This window comes from Corythoichthys intestinalis, chromosome 19, assembly GCF_030265065.1.
Source record: "Corythoichthys intestinalis isolate RoL2023-P3 chromosome 19, ASM3026506v1, whole genome shotgun sequence".
Taxonomy (NCBI): domain Eukaryota; kingdom Metazoa; phylum Chordata; class Actinopteri; order Syngnathiformes; family Syngnathidae; genus Corythoichthys; species Corythoichthys intestinalis.
In genome coordinates this window covers 12,042,910-12,061,687 of record NC_080413.1, presented here as the reverse complement: position 1 = coordinate 12,061,687, position 18,778 = coordinate 12,042,910, and the positions used below count along the sequence as shown (strand labels likewise).

Here is an 18,778-nt window from a genome sequence, read left to right as displayed (position 1 = left end):
CCAATAATTCCCAATTTCCCATTACTTACCATTGAAATTTGTCAACTTTTAGCATTGCCAGATTTTAACAAATCATTCAGTAGATCTCAACATATTGTTTTCCAAATATTTGGATGTCTTTATATGTATATTTTTTTTTGTTTGAGGAGGGGCGTCTTGAGTCGGGGAATGCTGATGTGAAAAAACATCAGCTGGTTCGAGTTAGCATGCCTGCGAAGTTGTGACTTCAATTAACTTATCCTGTTTTGATCCTGTGTCCACCCATTTACAGTATGCATGTGTATGTTCACCAAGCATCCAACAACAGGAGTACAATATACTGGTTTCAGACAACGCTAAACCAGTTACCTCCTTTAATCTAATGTAAAGAGAAGGGTTGTACAACTTCAGATTTTTTTTTTTTTTTTTTTTTTTTTTTTTTTGAGTCGTAGTCACTGATAATGTCATTGGTATGCTGTATATTTTTTGTACAGTAACAAATTGTAGGAGTGAATGCTTTACAATTTGTACTAATAATGTAAAGTTCAGATTACATTTACATTGAACGGTAAGGTGGGACTAGATTTGCAACTCTTTATGTTTATGCTGTTGAGTACATCATTACATAGAACTCTTTTGTGCCTTTTTAACATTGTCCAGAGATCATGTGAGCAAGTTTAATTGGTCCTGTACATAACTTTCTGAATCTCTTGTCACATGCATGTTTGTTCACTAAATCTAATTTCTTCCCCTTGTCCACTCTTGTTTTTCTTCTGTGTCATAGATGCCAATAGCTGAGAAAATTAGAAGCATAGCCCAAAGGGTGTATGGCGCCGATGACATCGAGCTGTCCTCTGAGGCCATTGACAAAATAAATTACTATGATCAACAGGTGACATTGCTATAACTACATAATTAACACTTAGTTGACTGAAACTGATTTATATCATTGTTATTCTCTTAAAAAAAAGGGCTTTGGTTCTTTACCAATCTGCATGGCCAAGACCCACCTGTCCTTGTCCCACATGCCGGCAAAAAAAGGTGCACCTACCGGATTCATTTTACCGATAAGAGATGTTCGCGCCAGTATCGGGGCTGGCTTCATCTATCCCCTCGTGGGAACGGTATGTATGAGATTAGATCAGTTTATAAGATTTGATTGAAATATAAAGCTTTCAACGCAATGGCCAGTGTAAGACACTGATGCTTTAAGTTCAAATTATTCCATAATGTACATTCATATCAGTTTAACTCATTGACCACTGTTGACAGTTATGGATGAACTAGTGTTGCTCTATAAATGAGCAATTTTTACATTAACCCACACATTAATTTGGTGAATTGCCATGTACAATATTGAAATTAAGGAAATGGATCAACAGCCTCCTTACTATTTTAATGGCTTTGTTGTTTTTTTTAAATACCGTATTTTTCGGGCTAAAAGTCGCAGTGTTTTTTCATAGTTTAGTGCGACATACATTCTGGAGCAACTAATGTGTAAAATACACATTATTTTGTCATTTCACGTATTTTTTTCACACTGATGCTTTAGTAAACTTGTTAGCATGTTTTCTATGCTATAATTATCTGAATAACTCGTAATAGCCCTTTTACGTTAACATACCAGGCACGTTCTCAGTTCGTTGTTTATGCATATGTAACGTTAGCGTACCATACACTTATTCAGCCTTTTGTTCTCTATTCTATTTTTATTTCAAATTGCCTTTCAATATGAAATGACTGTTCTTGGTTTTGGATTTTATCAAATAAATTTCCCTCCAAAATGCGACTTATACTCCTGTGCGACTTTTATGTTTTTTTTTCATCTTCATTGCGCATTTTTTGGCTGGTGCGACTTATAGTCTGAAAAATATAGGATATATATTTTAGCTCATTGTGATGGCAGTGTAGAGTATAAAAATGGTCAAGGCGAAGGGTCCACATGTGAGCAGTGTTGTTTTTGGCAGCCATTTTAATTTTCGTATTAGTCTTTTGGACCCTTTCGAGCGAAAATACTTATTATTCTTAGTCACATTTTAGTCATTTGAAAATGTGTTCGTCTAGTTTTAGTTGAGAATTCTCAAAATGTTTTCGTCTATAAACTTCAAAAGTTTTAGTCTCTGAATAAATAAATAAGTAAAAGGTTTCCAACAATTTTAGAATGAACATGACAGACGAGAACATAACTGTCATGTAGACAGTTACGTTCGGTTGACTGAGTCTACCAGGATATCACCAATTTCATGATGATAGTACACACTCAGCAGGAAAACAGCACATTATTTGTAGTTAATTAAACTCAATGGATGCCACGAACTGGATGTAAAATTTTTTCCAAGAATTTAAGAAGGTAGTCATTGCGCTAAATGCTAACGCAAACACTATGCTAATGCTACAACTTAGTTTAGTGCAGACTGTCCGGCAGGGGGGCCAAATGCGGCCCGTGGTCAAATTTCATCCGGCCCCCAGCCACCGTCCTAAAATCAATAACGTCTGGCCCGCACACAGACTTAATAAGTTGGTCAGCAGTACTGCTACCAGCATATGAAGTAGCTTACACACTAAATGCTACTCATCATTTACCCACTAAAAGGCAGCAGCACTCTAAGCAACACTACCCCATGTGACCCTTTACTCCCAATTTTCTAAAATGACGACAATCAACAACAACAACAAAAAAGAAAGTTGACTGTGACGGCCAACGCTTCAAGGATAGGTGGAAATTGGACTATTTCTTCACTAAAATACGCAACAACTGTGTCCGCCTCATTTGCAAAGAGACAGTCACTGTTTTTAAAGAGTTCAATGTGAGGCGATATTACCAAACAAGACACGCTGACATGTATGACAAGATTACAGGGAAGATACGTTGTGAGAAATTGAAGCAACTTGAAGCTAGTTTATTTCACAGTAGTATTTCGCAAGAGCCCGAGAGACGAAAGAGAACGCCACAAAGGCTAGTTGTGAGATTGTTGAAATTATTAATTAAATAATTAAAAAATAATAATAAAGCAAATGTGACGCACAGAATGGCTTGCTAAAATTTGCTTAAATATATTGTTCTTAGGGCTGTCAAACGATTACAATTTTTAATTGAGTTAATCACAGCTTAAAAATTAATTAATCGTAATTAATCGCAATTCAAACCATCTATAAAATATGCCATATTTTTCTATAAATTATTGTTGGAATGGAAAGATAAGATACAAGACAGATATATACATTCAACATACTGTACATAAGTACTGTATTTGTTTATTACAACAATAAATCAACAAGATGGCATTAACATTATTAACATTCTGTTAAAGTGATCCATGGATAGAAAGACTTGTAGTTCTTAAAAGATAAATGTTAGTACAAGTCGTCATAGAAATTTTATATTAACCCCTCTTAATGTTTTCGTTTTAATAAAGTTTGTAAAATTTTCAATCAAAAAATAAACGAATAGCTCTCCATTGTTGATGTCAATAATAATTATGGTGCTGAAGCCTGAAAGTGCTAAAACCCATAAAATCAGCCGCACCTAAGCGCCAGCAGAGGGCAGAAAAACACCAAAAAACACAAGTAACAAGTGAAAATGACACTTTGCTGTCATTTTAATCTGTTTGAGCGGGGCATGTGCGTTAAATGTGTCAAATATTTTAACGTGATTACTAAAAAAAAATAAACGCTCGTTAACACGATGATTTTGAATGAATGAATGAATGAAACTTTATTGTCATCATCATCGGTATCATTGACAATCTTTGATAATTACAAAATGTGATATGATTTGCCCGAAGGAACCGAAGAAGAAGACAAAGGCGGACGAGAGGAAGCATATGCTTATCAGTTTCCCGTCCCCCATACAACTAAAGACGCACATTCAGACATGGTACATACATCAGATGGCCACAAAACTGTACAATAACACATTCATGGCCTTTTGACAGCCCTAATTGTTCTACGTAAAAAACGTCAGCCAAGGTCGGCCCCCCCCCCCCAAATTTATACGACACCAAATCTGGCCCCCTTTGCAAAAGGTTTGGACACCCCTGGTTTAGTGCATGATGATCACTCAGCGCAGACCTTTAAAGGCTAAAGCAACATGGCATATCTAGCCAAGATAAGAAAGCGAAACTTACCATGCAGCACTTGACACTGGAATGGGCACAGACTTACTCACCGGCCGGTGAGTAAGCGTGTGTGTGAGGTGGGGGGGAGGGTCATTGGGGAGGTGCAGCATGTCACACGACATGTCACATACGACCAATCACTGCTAAATGTGTGCTAACTACACATACAATAATAAAATATTGTGAATTTATGACAGAAACTATGGTGAAATTTCATCTCGTTCTTGCGTCGCCAGACGACAACTAACATCCATCTCGTTACGTTTTAGTCTCCCACGACACGTTTTCAGCGCGTCATCGTGACATCATCATGAATTGTTCGTCGACGAAATCTTTTCGTTGTCGTCATCGTTGACGAAAACAACACTGCTTCTGAGTGTCACCCTGGCAAAAGTGTTGGACCAACCCCCATGAAATTTTATCCCCATCATGCTGAACAAGTTTGGCGTCTTCCAACAAGGTCGTAGCATTTAATTAAATAATCTTTAATGGCACAGAAGCATAATCACTCAATGCTAGCCATCCCAGTTTAAATAGTCTTGATATCGCTGCCAGTGACAGTCAGGCTAGGTTCATACTGAAGGTGTAAAATGTACAATTTCGATTTTTTTTTTTTGGGTCATATCTGGGGTTTTTTTTGCGTGCCCCTTCAGACTGTCTTTGCCCATTGAGCCCGTTCAAGTATTACGCATGCGCACTACTTCGCAGTCCGACACACATCAGGCAAACTGACCCGCATGCGTAGAAGCATCAAACAAATAACTGCGCACTGTGCGTGCATGACGCACACATAAAACCCTTACGTTTGTATGTCAGTTTGCCCCGACTTGGCCATGGAAGCAATACTGAAATATTGCTCATTTGGTGCACAGTAAGAAACTGAGCATTATCAGGCCTAGCCTTTTCTTCATTGTATTTTTTTATGACTGTGGTCAAGCCCGCCTCCTGCGTAGAAAAAGCGAGGCGCTAACGCTAATGAACAGCTACATCGCTGCCGTCTTGCGTGCAGCTCTGGCTCTTTGCTGACTTAGCTGCTGCATGAATTCCAATTTGGAAGACTTGACAATGGCGTACCGCAAGCAACACGTCACTTCCGCTCATTAATATTCATGACATTAGCTACTGTTGCTAAGTAGGGACAAGCCACCGTTTGTCCCTAATAGGAAATTAATGGAAATCATGTACGAAGGAGATGTTTACAGAGCTAAACCTACCAATTCTTTCCGAAAATGATGTGCCTGGTGCCAAATTGACTGGCAAAGATGTGGAAGAACATAAAAATGTTCAGTTAAAGAGATGGATTTAGTGTCGAAGGCTGAAAAAGACAAAAAAAAAAACGAGCCGACCTAAGCATAGCTTTAGCTTTTTTATCGACGCGACTGACAATGACATTCTCCTGTTTCAACAAGCTATCCTTTACCATCAGCCCTGTCTTTCTTATATATCCTCTGGTTGTCTCTTACCGTTCTTGGGGGTAATTTAGTTAGCTTTTTGTAGCGATCGCAAATGCCACTCAGTGACAGCCAACGAACACTTTTAATTTTTTCATGATAACACATCTTAATCCTATAATTTATTTACACTTCCCCCTTACTAATGTTGTTTTTATATGTATATATATATATATATAAAACAGAAACGGTAGCAGTGGCAGTCAGATACCATTGTAATCCCTTTCAGGTCATTCATTGTCAGACAGAAGCAGTACAGCACAACGTTACGCTAAAAAAATAAGTTAAAAATATTAAAATGGCTTACCTCTTTGTCCTCTGAAAGACCATGCCAACCCAACATAATGTTTACTGCATATGAAATGTGAATGGATTCACCGAGCAGGTGTTAAAGTCCGCGCAAGTCGATTCAGTCTTCACATTTTTTCTTCCCGAGATTTTGATTTCCGGAAACGTATGAAGAAAACATCCTTCATGTGTCGTAATGTCTAGAGTCGTTTCTACAAGTTCCAAAAAAGCAATGCATGATGGGCATGTTCGTTTTTGAAAGATTACCGGCGAAAAGTAGCACAAATTACGTTGTTTCTATGCGAGGGCGGGTCTATAATGTCCCACTTCGGCTTTACTTCCGCTTTACGATGCGACGTCACGGTCTAAAAATAGCCTGCGTGCCATACGCCATTCAGAACATAGCTACATTCTGGAAAAATGTGGCCCAGATCGAATTTAAACCGACCATATCAGATTTGAAATCATTCACTTCTATGCGACTTGTCCCGTTCAGACCGTCAAATTAATGCCTCACTCGAGTTGAAAAAACATGGAAAAAATCGGATTTGTGCATTAAGACCTGCAATATGAACCTGGCCTAAATGAGTTAATTTATCCATAGTATTTGTGCTTTATGTGTTTCGGGCAAGCTTTTTAGAGTGCTATAGAGCCTCTTGGTTGGTAATGGGCTCGAGCAGGTTCCCCTCCTGCTGTTTCACCGCGATTCCCCTCAGGGCTGTGCTCTGATTGGCCGCCGAAGAGGTGTCGAGCGCCGGGCATGCTGGGAAGGGGTGGAGGTGTCTCGATGTGGCGTCTGCCCCGGTCTGTCGACTGTGCCTTTGATCTACTGTGGCCCGCGGAGTCACTGGGACATTGGCGACCCTTGAACTGTGACTCCCAACCCAAACAGTCTTGTAGTAGTTCTTTGAACTATTTGGTCAATAAACAGACCTGGCAAAATAATAGTACCCAGTCATAACTCTAGGTAATATTTGTATGAAAAACACTTCAATTGCTCTTTTGCTTTGAAACGCTGATTGTTTTATGGGTTTTCACAGTGTACTTGCTCTAACGCCCTCCACTTGTGAGAAACGAGAGCCACAGTAGCGGGAAATAATTGACCTCTGCTTTTATGATTTACGATAGATGCCACAAAATGGCGACAAAGCACTTAAAACCGAGAAAAACATATTTTCCTGTTTCCAACGTATATTTTCACGATCAACAACTCATTATACGTAAATGGCAGTGTTTAATAATCAATTATTCAGCACAAACACAATTGTAACAAGCTAGCACAAACTGGAATTCAGATATTCATGCTTGCCCAAGTATATGCGTTCCAACAACTAGTCCAATTTTCAAAATAACTCTGTAATTGGAAAAACCCTAGAGCTGTTTTGTCGCTGGAGCAATGGGAACCCAACTGTTAAGTCCCCTCTGACTCCAGGACGGGGAAATATCCGACCAATCCGGGTGTGGCGAGGGAGGGTTCACTGTGAGACCAGGGGGACATTTGCTGCTGGGAAAAGGGGTAAGGGGTCTTTGCAGGGTGAAGAATCAGGAAAGGGACTGATGTCATTCTTGTAAAATGTGGGGAGGGTTCAAACGCAGAACAATAGAACACTGAAGAGTTCATATCCCGTGGCCTCCACTGCACCATTCAACCCGAAACGCCTCAACTTGATTGAAAACCTCCTCTGTAAGCGAGAAATTTTTCATGCACACAACTGGTTGTCGCTTCAAAACTTTATATACACAATATATTTAAAATGGCGTCGAGAAAGAATCCACTTGAGATGAACGTAGAACTTAATTTATCTTGTCCAAATTTGTATTTTATAGCATTTTTGTGGTGAAAAGCCCACAAGAGCTGTAAATGTTGGCGTCTTCACAGCTGACCGGAATTTTTACTGCACATTTTACTACTTTTTCTTGAATTTCCAGTATTTATTACCTGTAGACGTTGCTGTATAATCCATATGTTGATCAAACCCAAACAACTTCCAATGTCGGTTGCCAAATAGTATGTCTGTTTAAAACTTCATTCCACCAACTCAAGTGCAACCATCTGCCAGGGTCTCAAATCAACAGGCCTTTTATGGAGTTTTCTGGCGATGGCTTCAATAGTCTGATGATTTAATAAAATGTTTGCTGTGGAATTAAAATGTATAATCCCCCGTTTGCTATTTGTAGAGATTGTTCTCAGCAATTAGTCTGAAATCCTCGGGGTATTCCCAGACAAAGACATGCTGTGTTTTTGAATATAATGGGGGGATTGAAGTGGTCAAGTGGAGCATCCAACTTTGGCCTTGCGCCTTTTTTGCAAAGATTTTCCCAGACTTATGCTACCCTTAAAACTGTTATTGTGTTGGTATTCTTTAACTCAGAGGTGTCAAACTCATCTTTGCCGTGGGCCAATTGTGTAGTGTGCAGATTAAATCTATAGCCAAATTCAGGATTAGTTAGCGTCCACAGACATGGGGGCTACTTGGCTAATGCTGTGACATCAAAAGAAGCCTTAGGGATTAAGTAGTTTCTCCCTTTTTTTTATGCTACATGTGTTTAAATTTGGCATCTTGTTGGTATGTTTTATATCAGGGGTGTCAAACTTTGCTGTAGGCCAATTGTGTAGCGTGCAGGCTAAATCTAGCCTAATTCTGGACTAGTTAGCTTCCACAGACATGGCGGCTACTTGGCTAAAGCAGTGACGTCAAAAAAAGTATTAGGGATTAAGTAGTTTCCCTTTTTTTAAATGCTACACTTGTTTAAATTTGCCATCTTTTTGCTATCTTTTAGAGCAGGGGTGTTAAAATTTCTTTGCTGTTGGCCAAATGTGTCGCATGGAGGCCAAATCTAGCCAAATTCTGGACTAGTTAGCTTCCACAAACGTGGTGGCTACTTGGCTAATGCTGTGATGTCAAACGAGACCCTTGGGAAAAAGTAGTTTCCCCTCTTTGCTTGATTAAAATTGCCATCTTGTTAGTATCCTTTAACGCAGAGGTGTCAAACTCCTCTTTGCCGTGGGCTAATTGTATTAGGCTAGCGTGCAGGCTAAAACTAGCCAAATTCTGGACTAGTTTGCTTCCACAGACATGGCGGCTACTTGGCTAATACTGTGATGTCAAAAGAAGCCTTAGGGATTAAGTAGTTTCCCTTTTTTTCTTAAAATGCTACACTTGTTTAAATTTTCCATGTTTTTTGTATCTTTTAACTTGGAGGTGCGAAACTCATCTTTGCCATGGGCTAATTGTGTTAGCCTGCAGGATAAAACTAGCCAAATTCTGGACTAGTTAGCTTCCAAAGACATGGCAGCTAATTGGCTAATGCTGTGACGTCAAAAGAGAACCTTGGGAATAAATAGTTTCCTCTTTTTGCTTGTCTAAATTTGCCATCTTGTTGGTATCTTTTATATCAGGGGTTTCAAACGTAGCTTTGCCGTGAGCCAAATGCATAGCGTGCAGCCTAAATCAAGCCAAATTTTGGACTAGTTAGCTTCCACAGACATGGCGGCTATTTTGCTAATGCTGTGACATCAAAAGAAGCCTTAGGAATTAAGTAGTTTCCCTTTTTTTCTTAAAATGTTACATTTGTTTAAATTTTCCATGTTTTTTGTATCTTTTAACTTGGAGGTGTGAAACTCATCTTTGCCATGGGCTAGTTGTGTTAGCCTGCAGGATAAAACTAGCCAAATTCTGGACTAGTTAGCTTCCAAAGACATGGCAGCTAATTGGCTAATGCTGTGACGTCAAAAGAGAACCTTGGGAATAAATAATTTCCTCTTTTTGCTTGTTTAAAATTGCCATCTTGTTAGTATCTTTTAACACAGAGGTGTCAAACTCATTTTTGCTGTGAGCTAATTGTGTTAGCGTGCAGGCTAAATCCAGGCAAATTCTGGACTAGTTAGCTTCCACAGACATTGTGGCTACTTTAGTAATGCTGTCACATCAAAAGAAACCCTTGGGATTAAGTAGTTTCTGGTTTTCCTTGTTTAAAATTAGCATCATGTTGGTATCTTATAATGCAGAGTTGTCAAACTCATTTTTGCCGTGGGCTAATTGTGTTAGCATGCAGGCTAAATCTAGCCAAATTCTGGACTAGTTAGCTTCCACAGACATTGTGGCTACTTGGCTAATGCTGTCACATCGAAAGAAACCCTTGGGATTAAGTAGGTTCTGCTTTTTTATTGTTTAAAATTGGCATTATGTTGGTATCTTATAACGCAGACTTGTCAAACTCATTTTTGCCGTGGGCTAATTGTGTTAGCGTGCAGGCTAAATCTGGCCAAATTCTGGACTAGTTAGCTTCCCCAGACATCTTGGCTACTTGGCTAATGCTGTGACGTCATAAGAGGCCCTTGGGATTAGGTAGTTTCGCTATTGTTAGGTGATCTAATAGGGTCCATTAGATAAAGATATAATCCGACACTATTGAATTCCTCCAAGCACGCTCACACGTTGAGTCATGTGTGGTTTGAAGAGTCACGATGACCTCAGGAACAGTCATCAGCGGTTATGCAGCAAGTACTCCCTTCGTTTTTGTTTACTTGAAGTGCCGCCTTTCCTCGTGCAGGAAATTGCCCGGTCACTTCCTCCCTGCCTCAATTTCACTAATGGGCTCGTAAAGCCGGTCACGGACAAGAAGCATGCCAAGAATGCTGCCAGATCGTTTTCTCGGCCTCTTGGTCGGACAGGTTTTGAGAAATGCTTTTTCAACGTGGATTGATTTTGCCGCTCCGTCACTTTCCATTTAGTGATCAATTCAACTTTATTTCCCTCCCTCCCAATAGAACAGATAGGAGTTTGCGCTTGTTAAACTGAAATGGCGTCAACACCTGCTTGTCTGCCAAGTGTTTCATGACATAGTCCGAATTTACCTTTTACGCACAGGCTTTATCAGAAGACATTAACTAAACGTTATGGTAATATGCTATAAGTCAAATTGGGTCTACTCTTATGTTCTTAATACTGCCATCCAAGATGCCTCTTATTCAATAAATTCACGTGGCTTTGATATGTCCGGCTCATCTTGGGCCATTATATTATACGGTGTATTCACATGTTAGCAATAAACGGTTTAGTTACTCATATACTCATAAAATCTGGTAACATTCCCACCCAAATTCAGTAAATATTAGTCCTGTTTATTTCATTTGTTTTTAGCTAAATCTAAAGACAAAGAGACCGTTGAGTAGCAGAATTCATCACATTTTAAGTGAAGGTTGTCACCAAACTGCTTTATAGTCTGCCTGGAGTTTATAGTCTGTCTAAATTAGTTTAAATTATAGGCATTTAGCCCGCAGGGATCTTGTTTTGGTAGAAAGTCCTGGAAGGTGCTCATCTTTGTGCAGAAGTGTGTTGTGGGGACACTGTTAATATAAGATAGAGCTATTATCTAAACTGTAATCCTAGTGTTTTATTGGATAAGGAATTCTGTCATGCTTTTATTAAGAAGTGCTGATGAAGCGCTGCAATCGCTGCCAGCTCTAATTGTATTGGACATATATCGCCGTCAATGGCAGTAAAACATAGGGGTGTGACAATATATCGAAAAGGTGATATTTTGTATCCCGAAAGCTTATCGATATGCTCCCACCAAGAATCGATATATCGTTTTTAAAAAGTAAAAACAAAAAATGAACTAATGGGTCGCTTCTAAAATCTTCCATTAGAATAGTGTCTTCGTTAGCTCACTGGCTAGCACTTGACATCCAATTCATTTGGACTGGATTGGACATCTCGCGCCGTCAATGGCACTGAAACCAGAGCATTCACAGTCCTTTGTGGGCATTTACAGGTCATTTACTGTAGATTTTAGGGCATTTACAGGTACTTCCTGTTGAGTTTGAGAGAGACCGGATGCTACGTTAGCGATGAAGCTGTGCATTAGCATTAGCGCCTAGCTTGAGCGTGGCTTTTAGGAAGTGGCGAGCTTGAGAGCAGTCATAAAAAAATAAAATGGGGGTTGATAAGCCTGATTATATTGTTATAATAAACAAGTACAGTACTTGTGTACAGTATGTTGAATGTATATATCCATCTTGTGTGTTATTTTTTTCATTCCAACAGAAAAATATGGCATATTTTAGAGATGGTTTGAACTGCAATTAATTACGATTCATTTTTAAGCCGTGATTAACTCGATTAAAAATTTTAATCGTATCACAGCCCAAGTTGACAGCAACCAAATTGAAAAACGTGCAGTTAGCATTTATTTTATGTAAATATTGAGAACTATGACGCCAATGCCGTAGTGGCTGATTTTTCCCGTTGACTTTTTTTCACAACGTTTCAAAATGCATGCACGGTACGAAAAATATAAGAATTACCTTGAATCCTCAAACAAATCACTCCTGAGACAATTCTTCCTGTTTGTATGCGGTACAGCTTTGTTACTTTTTCAACCTGAATCCGGCATTACATCACTGCGCGCGTGTTTGAGAATAACTCTTGTTGTGGGTAGGCCCCCTACTTGAAGGCGAGGCGCAGTGTATGACGGACTTGACCCGTCGATATCGTTATGACGTCTATGTGTGGTCTCTTTTTGGAAATCAAAATATGATCCGCAAAGCGTTTTAGAACAGACTGTATCTTCATTCCACGCTTGTTTTGACTTTGATATTTGTCCTAATGCATTCTTGTCTTCCTTTCAGATGAGCACCATGCCCGGCCTGCCAACTCGACCCTGTTTCTACGACATCGACCTTGACCCACACACTGAGGAGATCACGGGGCTCTTTTGAGCACATCAAGGTCCTCGCAGAAAATGTTTGGCCACTAGCTTAAAATCTTGTAACAGCCAAACTTTTTAAATGGCGTTTAAATGTATTCATCTCTCTTACCGTCATCGGTAAGAATGCTGTAAGTGAGTCAACGGAGCTGTTTGTCCTTGTCAATCAGCGGAAGGGTTTTGTTTTGAACGTTATTGATCTTTTCCATAATGCTTCACTTACTCTACATCAGTCTCCGCTCAATCCTGGACCATTTCCAATCACTTTAATCATCCGCATACACAAAAGAATAGACAATAGAGATGGAACACACAAACTGGTTGTGAAATGCGTCATCCTGTTTTTTTTTTCCCTTCCTCCCCTCGGTAGGTTTTAGGATGCTCACTGCGTGTACTATCAAGACTCATCACTGATGGGAAACGCTCTGCGATTGTTCCCAGCAGCTCCATTTCTTCGTTATGCTGTATTTGCACACATGTGTAATATGCCAAAGATAACGCAAACGTCTACTTTCAGGTGTTTTAATCTCTGTTTTTATCATGTTTAACATGTTACTGACGTGATGCTGCTTTTTATACCCAACTCAGGCACACAAGTATTCCTTATGTTAACTCTTGGGCTGCCATTGATGGACATCAACACCATCCATTAAATATCCAATGGGTTCTTGCTGGAGTCTTAATCTTAAAGCAATCTTTGTTTTATCTAACAAGGGCACGAACTGTATTATGTCTCATTACATACTCAATGCAGTCACTGGGTCATATTTTTAATACTAACTATTATTTCATTAAGATGTATTCATTTATAAAGGAAGTTTTGTTATCCACATTATTTGGTTGTCAATCTGTGACTGTTTGAATTGTGAATAAGGCTTTTTTTAAAAGTATTATTCTCAGTGAATACAGGTGAATGTTGATCATCATTTAAGAAATACACTAATTTACTTCCTAAACTGTGTTTTTGTGTTTTTACGTGATGGATTGTGTCTGTTGTCTGTCGTGGTATATTGTGGTTTATTGTTCAAAGTACAGCGTTCACATTTTTGATAGTTGACTACTGATTAGTCAACTAAGCTGCTTATATGTACACTGCTGGCCAAAAGTATTGGCACCCGTGCAATTTTGTCAGATAAAGGTCAATTTCTCCCAGAAAATGATTGCAATTACAAATGCTTTGGTAGTTATATATTCATTTATTTTGTTTGCAATGAAAAAAAACACAAACGTGAATGGAAAAAAAATGTTTCTATCGTTATTGTTTTACACAAAACTCTGGACAAAAGTATTGGCACCCTCAGCCTAATGCTTGGTAGCACAACCTTTCGACGAAATGACTGCGAACAACCGGTTCCAGTATCCATCAATGAGTTTCTTACAATGCTCTGCTGGAATTTTAGACCATTCTTCTTTGGCCAACTGCTCCAGGTCTCTGAGATATGGAGGGTGCCTTCTCCAAACTGCCATTTTCAGATCTCTCCACAGGTGTTCTATCGGATTCAGGTCTGGGCTCTTTGCTGGCCACTTTAGAAGTCTCCAGTGCTTTCTCTCAAACCCATTTCTAGTGCTTTTTGAAGTGTATTTTGGGTCATTGTCCTGCTGGAAGACCCATGACCTCTGAGGGAGACTCGGCTTTCTCACACTGGCCCCACATTATGCTGCAAAATTTGTTGGTAGTCTTCAGACTTCATAATGCCATGCACACGTTCAAGCAGTCCAGTGCCAGAGTTAGCAAAGCAACCCCAAAACATCAGGGAACCTTCGCCATGTTTGACTGTGGGGACTGTGTTCTTTCCTTTGAAGGCCTCGTTATTTTTCCTGTAAACTCTATGTTGATGCCTTTTCCCAAAAAGCTCTACTTTTGTCTCATCTGACCAGAGACATTCTTCCAAAACGTTTTTGGCTTTCTCAGGTAAGTTTTGGCAAACTCCAGCCTGGCTTTTTTATGTCCCTGGGTCAGAAGTGGGGTCTCCCTGGGTATCCTACCATAGAGTCCCTTTTCATTCAGACGCCAACGGATATTACGGGTTGACACTGTTGGACTGCAGGGCAGCTTGAACTTGAATGGATGTTAGTCGAGGTTCTTTAGCCACCATCCACACAATCTTTCGTTGAAATCTCGCGTCAATTTTTCTTTTCCGACCACATCTAGGGAGGTTAGCCACGGTGCCGTGGGCTTTACACTTATTGATGACACTGCGCACGGTAGACATGGGAACATTCAGGTCATTGGGGATGGACTTGTAGCCATGAGACTGCCCATGCTTCCTCAAATTTTTGCTTCTCAAGTCCTCAGACAGTTCTTTGGTTTTCTTTCTTTTCACCAAGCTCAATGTGGTACACACAAGGACATAGGACAGAGGTTGAGTCAACTTTAATCCATTTTAACTGGCTGCACGCGTGATTTAGTTATTGCCACCACCTGTTTTGTGCCAGAGGTAAGTAACAGGTGCTGTTAATTACACAAATTAGAGAAGCATCGCATGATTTTTCAAGGGGTGCCAATAGTTTTGTGTAAAATTATGATTAAAAAAAAATTCCATTCTCTTTTGTGTTTTTTCATTACAAGCAAAATAAATGAAGATATTAACAAAGCATTTGTAAATGCAATCATTTTCTGGGAGAAATTGAGCATTATCTGACAGAATTGCTGGGGTGCCAATACTTTTGGCCAGCACTGTATGTGTCACTGTACTGCGTTTGCACTCGTCACTAACAATATTTCCTATCCCCAATAGGATAAAGAAGTACATATATTGTGACTAAAGGGGGGCTCCCCAGGAGCACCCCAGGGTGCATCGTCAGTCACTATGAGGTGTTGTGGTGGAGTCGTGTGTGCACATGCGTGTCTCTCAAGGGTCGCATTCCACATTTGTAGTGTCTGTTATTGTGTGTACATGCTCACAGTGCAGGATCTGACACTTTTAACTACAGTCTTGACTGTACGGAATGCGCTCATGTCGACAGTAGTGCAACAATGGCATATTATCTGTATGTGTCTGTGTGTGTATTAACCGACTTGAGTGGATGACAGACATCTTGATGAGGTTGGACGTTCATCATGGCTTTGCAATGTGATGGAAAATGCCGACTTTAAGGTGAACTTCTTACACAACGCTTGTTTTTAAGTACAGTTCGCATACCTGTCAACCCGAGCCAGTTGGCAATCTTACAAATAGTGATGTATGCCCTTACAAATTGATGACTAATCTTACGTTTTATATAGCGTGCAATATAAAACAATAAAACTCAATTTTTAAAATAATATGAATTTATTGATAATATTGTCACATATAACCGTGCAATCAAAGAACAATAAATATCTTCAGCTACATCATGATTGCTAAAATTTAACAGTGACTTTTGTTATAATTGTATGTAACACTTTTGGCAATTTCTATCATGTCTTTTGATGGCTGCACTTCATGGCACTTCAGCTCGCAATTTAGTTTGACTTAAAGGTAGTTCGTTAGTGTGACCAATTATAAATTAAAAAGGTCAATTGCTAAAATGAACTTACCGATGCAATCTTTGAGTCGGGGAACACTTCTTTTGCTAATTCTGAGAAGTGATCAGCTATAGTCGCAAGCAAACTGTGTTCGGCAACAAATTGGCAGAATAAAATCTCTGCTTCCGTCACTTTTCATTCTGCAGACTGCATCTTTATGACCAGTGTTGTTAATCTTACTTTAAAAAAGTAATTAATTACAGTTACAAATTACTTCTCCCAAAAAGTAATTGAGTTAGTAACTCAGTTACCTGAATGAAAATAGTACTATTGCCTGGGTTAAAAGAAAAGTTTTGACGAAAAGACATAGTAACCTTTGCTATGTTTGGAAGTCATTTAATGTTGTGAATCAACTGTTAAAGTTGTTAAAAATGCTCCCGTTTTTGCATTAGTTCCCTTTTGTCTACTTTTGACATGTGAAAGTTTTAAAACTTTCATCATTTAAAGATGAAGTCAAGATTTTGCCGATTTAGGCAAGGCAAGGCAAATTTATTTATATAGCACAATTCAACACAAGGCAATTCAAAGTGCTTTACATCACATGAAGATCATAAAAATAACATTTAAATCAACACAACGTAGAAACGAAGACAAAAGATCGCATTTAATCACAGAATAAAAATGAATAAATAAAATAAAAATAAAACAAAAACTACTACTACTAATAATAATTGAAATCAGCAATGGAGATAAAAACGAGGAATAGAAAGCAGGTAGATTGAAATATATAGACAGTTATAGATATGCAGTGCTAAACAAAAGCGTTTTTAGCCCTGATTTAAAAGAGCTAACAGTTTGAGCATACTTCAGACATTCGGGTAACTTGTTCCAGAGGTGAGGAGCATAATAACTAAATGCTGCCTCACCCTGCTTGGTTCTTGTTCTTGGAACATGCAGAAGACCGGTTCCAGACGACCTTAGGGGTCTAGATGTCTCATAGGACTCTAACAAGTCAAGCATGTATTTTGGTCCAAGGCCATTAAGTGTTTTGTAGACGAGCAGTAGTATTTTATAGTCTATCCTTTGACTTACTGGAAGCCAGTGTAGCGATTTCAAAACTGGTGTAATGTGGTCCAGCTTCCTTGTATTTGTGAGGACTCTGGCTGCAGCACTCTGTACCAGCTGCAACTTCCTGACTGATTTTTTATCAAGACCTGTAAATATACCGTTGCAATAGTCCAATCTGCTGAAAATGAATGCATGCATAAGTTTTTCCATGTCTTGTTGAGTCAGAAGCCCCTTAATTCTGGTTATATTTTTTAGGTGGTAATAAGCGGATTTAGTGACAGACTTTAAATGGCTATCAAATTTTAGGTCTGATTTAGGAGTATTTTAGATAAAAAGTTACTTATGTTCGCTAAGAAGGTTCACTACAACAGAGCATTTCTGAGAAGTCTACTGCTTTAAAATGGCGGCTGTTTCCTTAATGCTGCCGAGTCTGTCATTTCGCATGTAGTTCTATATGCATGTGATATCTAGACGTAGATTGTAGGCTGTCGGCTACAGTCAGGAAGTATTGGCGCCACCTAGCTTAGCATCGCGGTTGCTACAGCGTCACAACAAACTCTTCTCTCTCCGTGTCTCTGACTTTTCTCGCGTCATTCAACCAACGTAGTAACGCACATTGTCTCGTTGCCGAAACGGTGACAAAATCCAAACGGAGGGAAAAAAAAACGTAATGCACGAAAAACGTACAGATTTTGAACGTACGGCGTACACATTTAAAAATCAGTGCTCACTTGTACAAATTACGCCGAAACCGTACAACTTGACAGGTATGATTTTGGTGGCTATATGGCTATACATTTGGGGAGATTCCCGGGTCAGTTCCCATTCTGTAACCCAAAATCAACAGGAAGTGACCCAGAAATGCCCTAAAATCAACAGGAAGTGACCCGAGATGCCCCCAAATTAAACTCATTGGCTGTCACTGACTGCCATAGGAATTTGTTCATTCGCTGCCATCCCTCCCACTTCAAATGAATGACGTCACACGTGATAATTCACTTCATTTCGGTAGAAGTAGAACCATGTCCACAGTCTCTTTTATTGTCTTTTAAGTTAACTCCAATGATTCCTCCATCCTGTGGGCTTGCATGTGTGAACTTGCATTGAAATGATCCAAACTGTCATTTAAAATTCCTGACAAAATGGCGCGAGGTGCAAACCTTCAATTAACACCTGAACCTGAACATAGCCATTAGGCTCGTGTGAGTTGTCACATTAGACTTAAATCACAAACTTTAAATTGCTTTAAGTAAGCCTGTTAAAGGCAGTTTCATAAAAATACATCTTTTTAGTTGACTGACTGGCTGCCATTGACGGCGATTGACATCCAATCCATTTGGACTGCAAGGGCCTGACAGCTATTGAATTATCTAATAAATGAGCAAGAGCTCTGTGGTTCTTTGTCCAGCTGCATAGTCACACCAGTCTATCATGAGATAGTATCAAGTCCAAATTGAGTGGACATCGATCGCCATCAATGGCAACCAATCAGTTAATTTATGAAAAAACATGAAAGCCGTTAAAAGCCGTTAGAACGGTGGAAGGTTGTCTAGGCTAGCCTTAGGCGAGTGTAGACGTAGCCTAGGTAGAGATTTGTGTACGTCGCTATCTAGTGGTTGGCCGCCATTACTGGGGTGTTTGCAACACCTATAAGCAGTCCAGTGTCAGTCAGTGTAAACAGTAATGTTAGCTGCTGTTGGTTGCGTGCTGCGGGA

The 18,778-nt window shown here is 39.4% G+C and overlaps 1 protein-coding gene across 4 annotated transcripts in view; it reads left to right on the top strand.

Moving 5' to 3' along the window:
• Positions 1-13,510, top strand: part of mthfd1l (methylenetetrahydrofolate dehydrogenase (NADP+ dependent) 1 like) — a 92,638-nt gene extending 79,128 nt beyond the window's left edge. The window contains exons 25-28 of one of the 4 annotated variants that reach the window (XR_009061550.1): positions 764-871; positions 951-1,103; positions 12,471-13,064; positions 13,136-13,510. Coding sequence is in view for 3 of the 4 variants with exons in the window: in XM_057823480.1 (XP_057679463.1) it covers positions 764-871; positions 951-1,103; positions 12,471-12,560 (351 nt within the window). In the remaining variant the exon portion in view is untranslated. Of the gene's footprint in view, positions 1-763; positions 872-950; positions 1,104-12,470 lie in introns of all 4 variants that reach the window. The other 3 variants (XM_057823480.1, XM_057823479.1, XM_057823481.1) reach the window with 3 other exon arrangements.
• Positions 13,511-18,778: the final 5,268 nt, after the last annotated feature.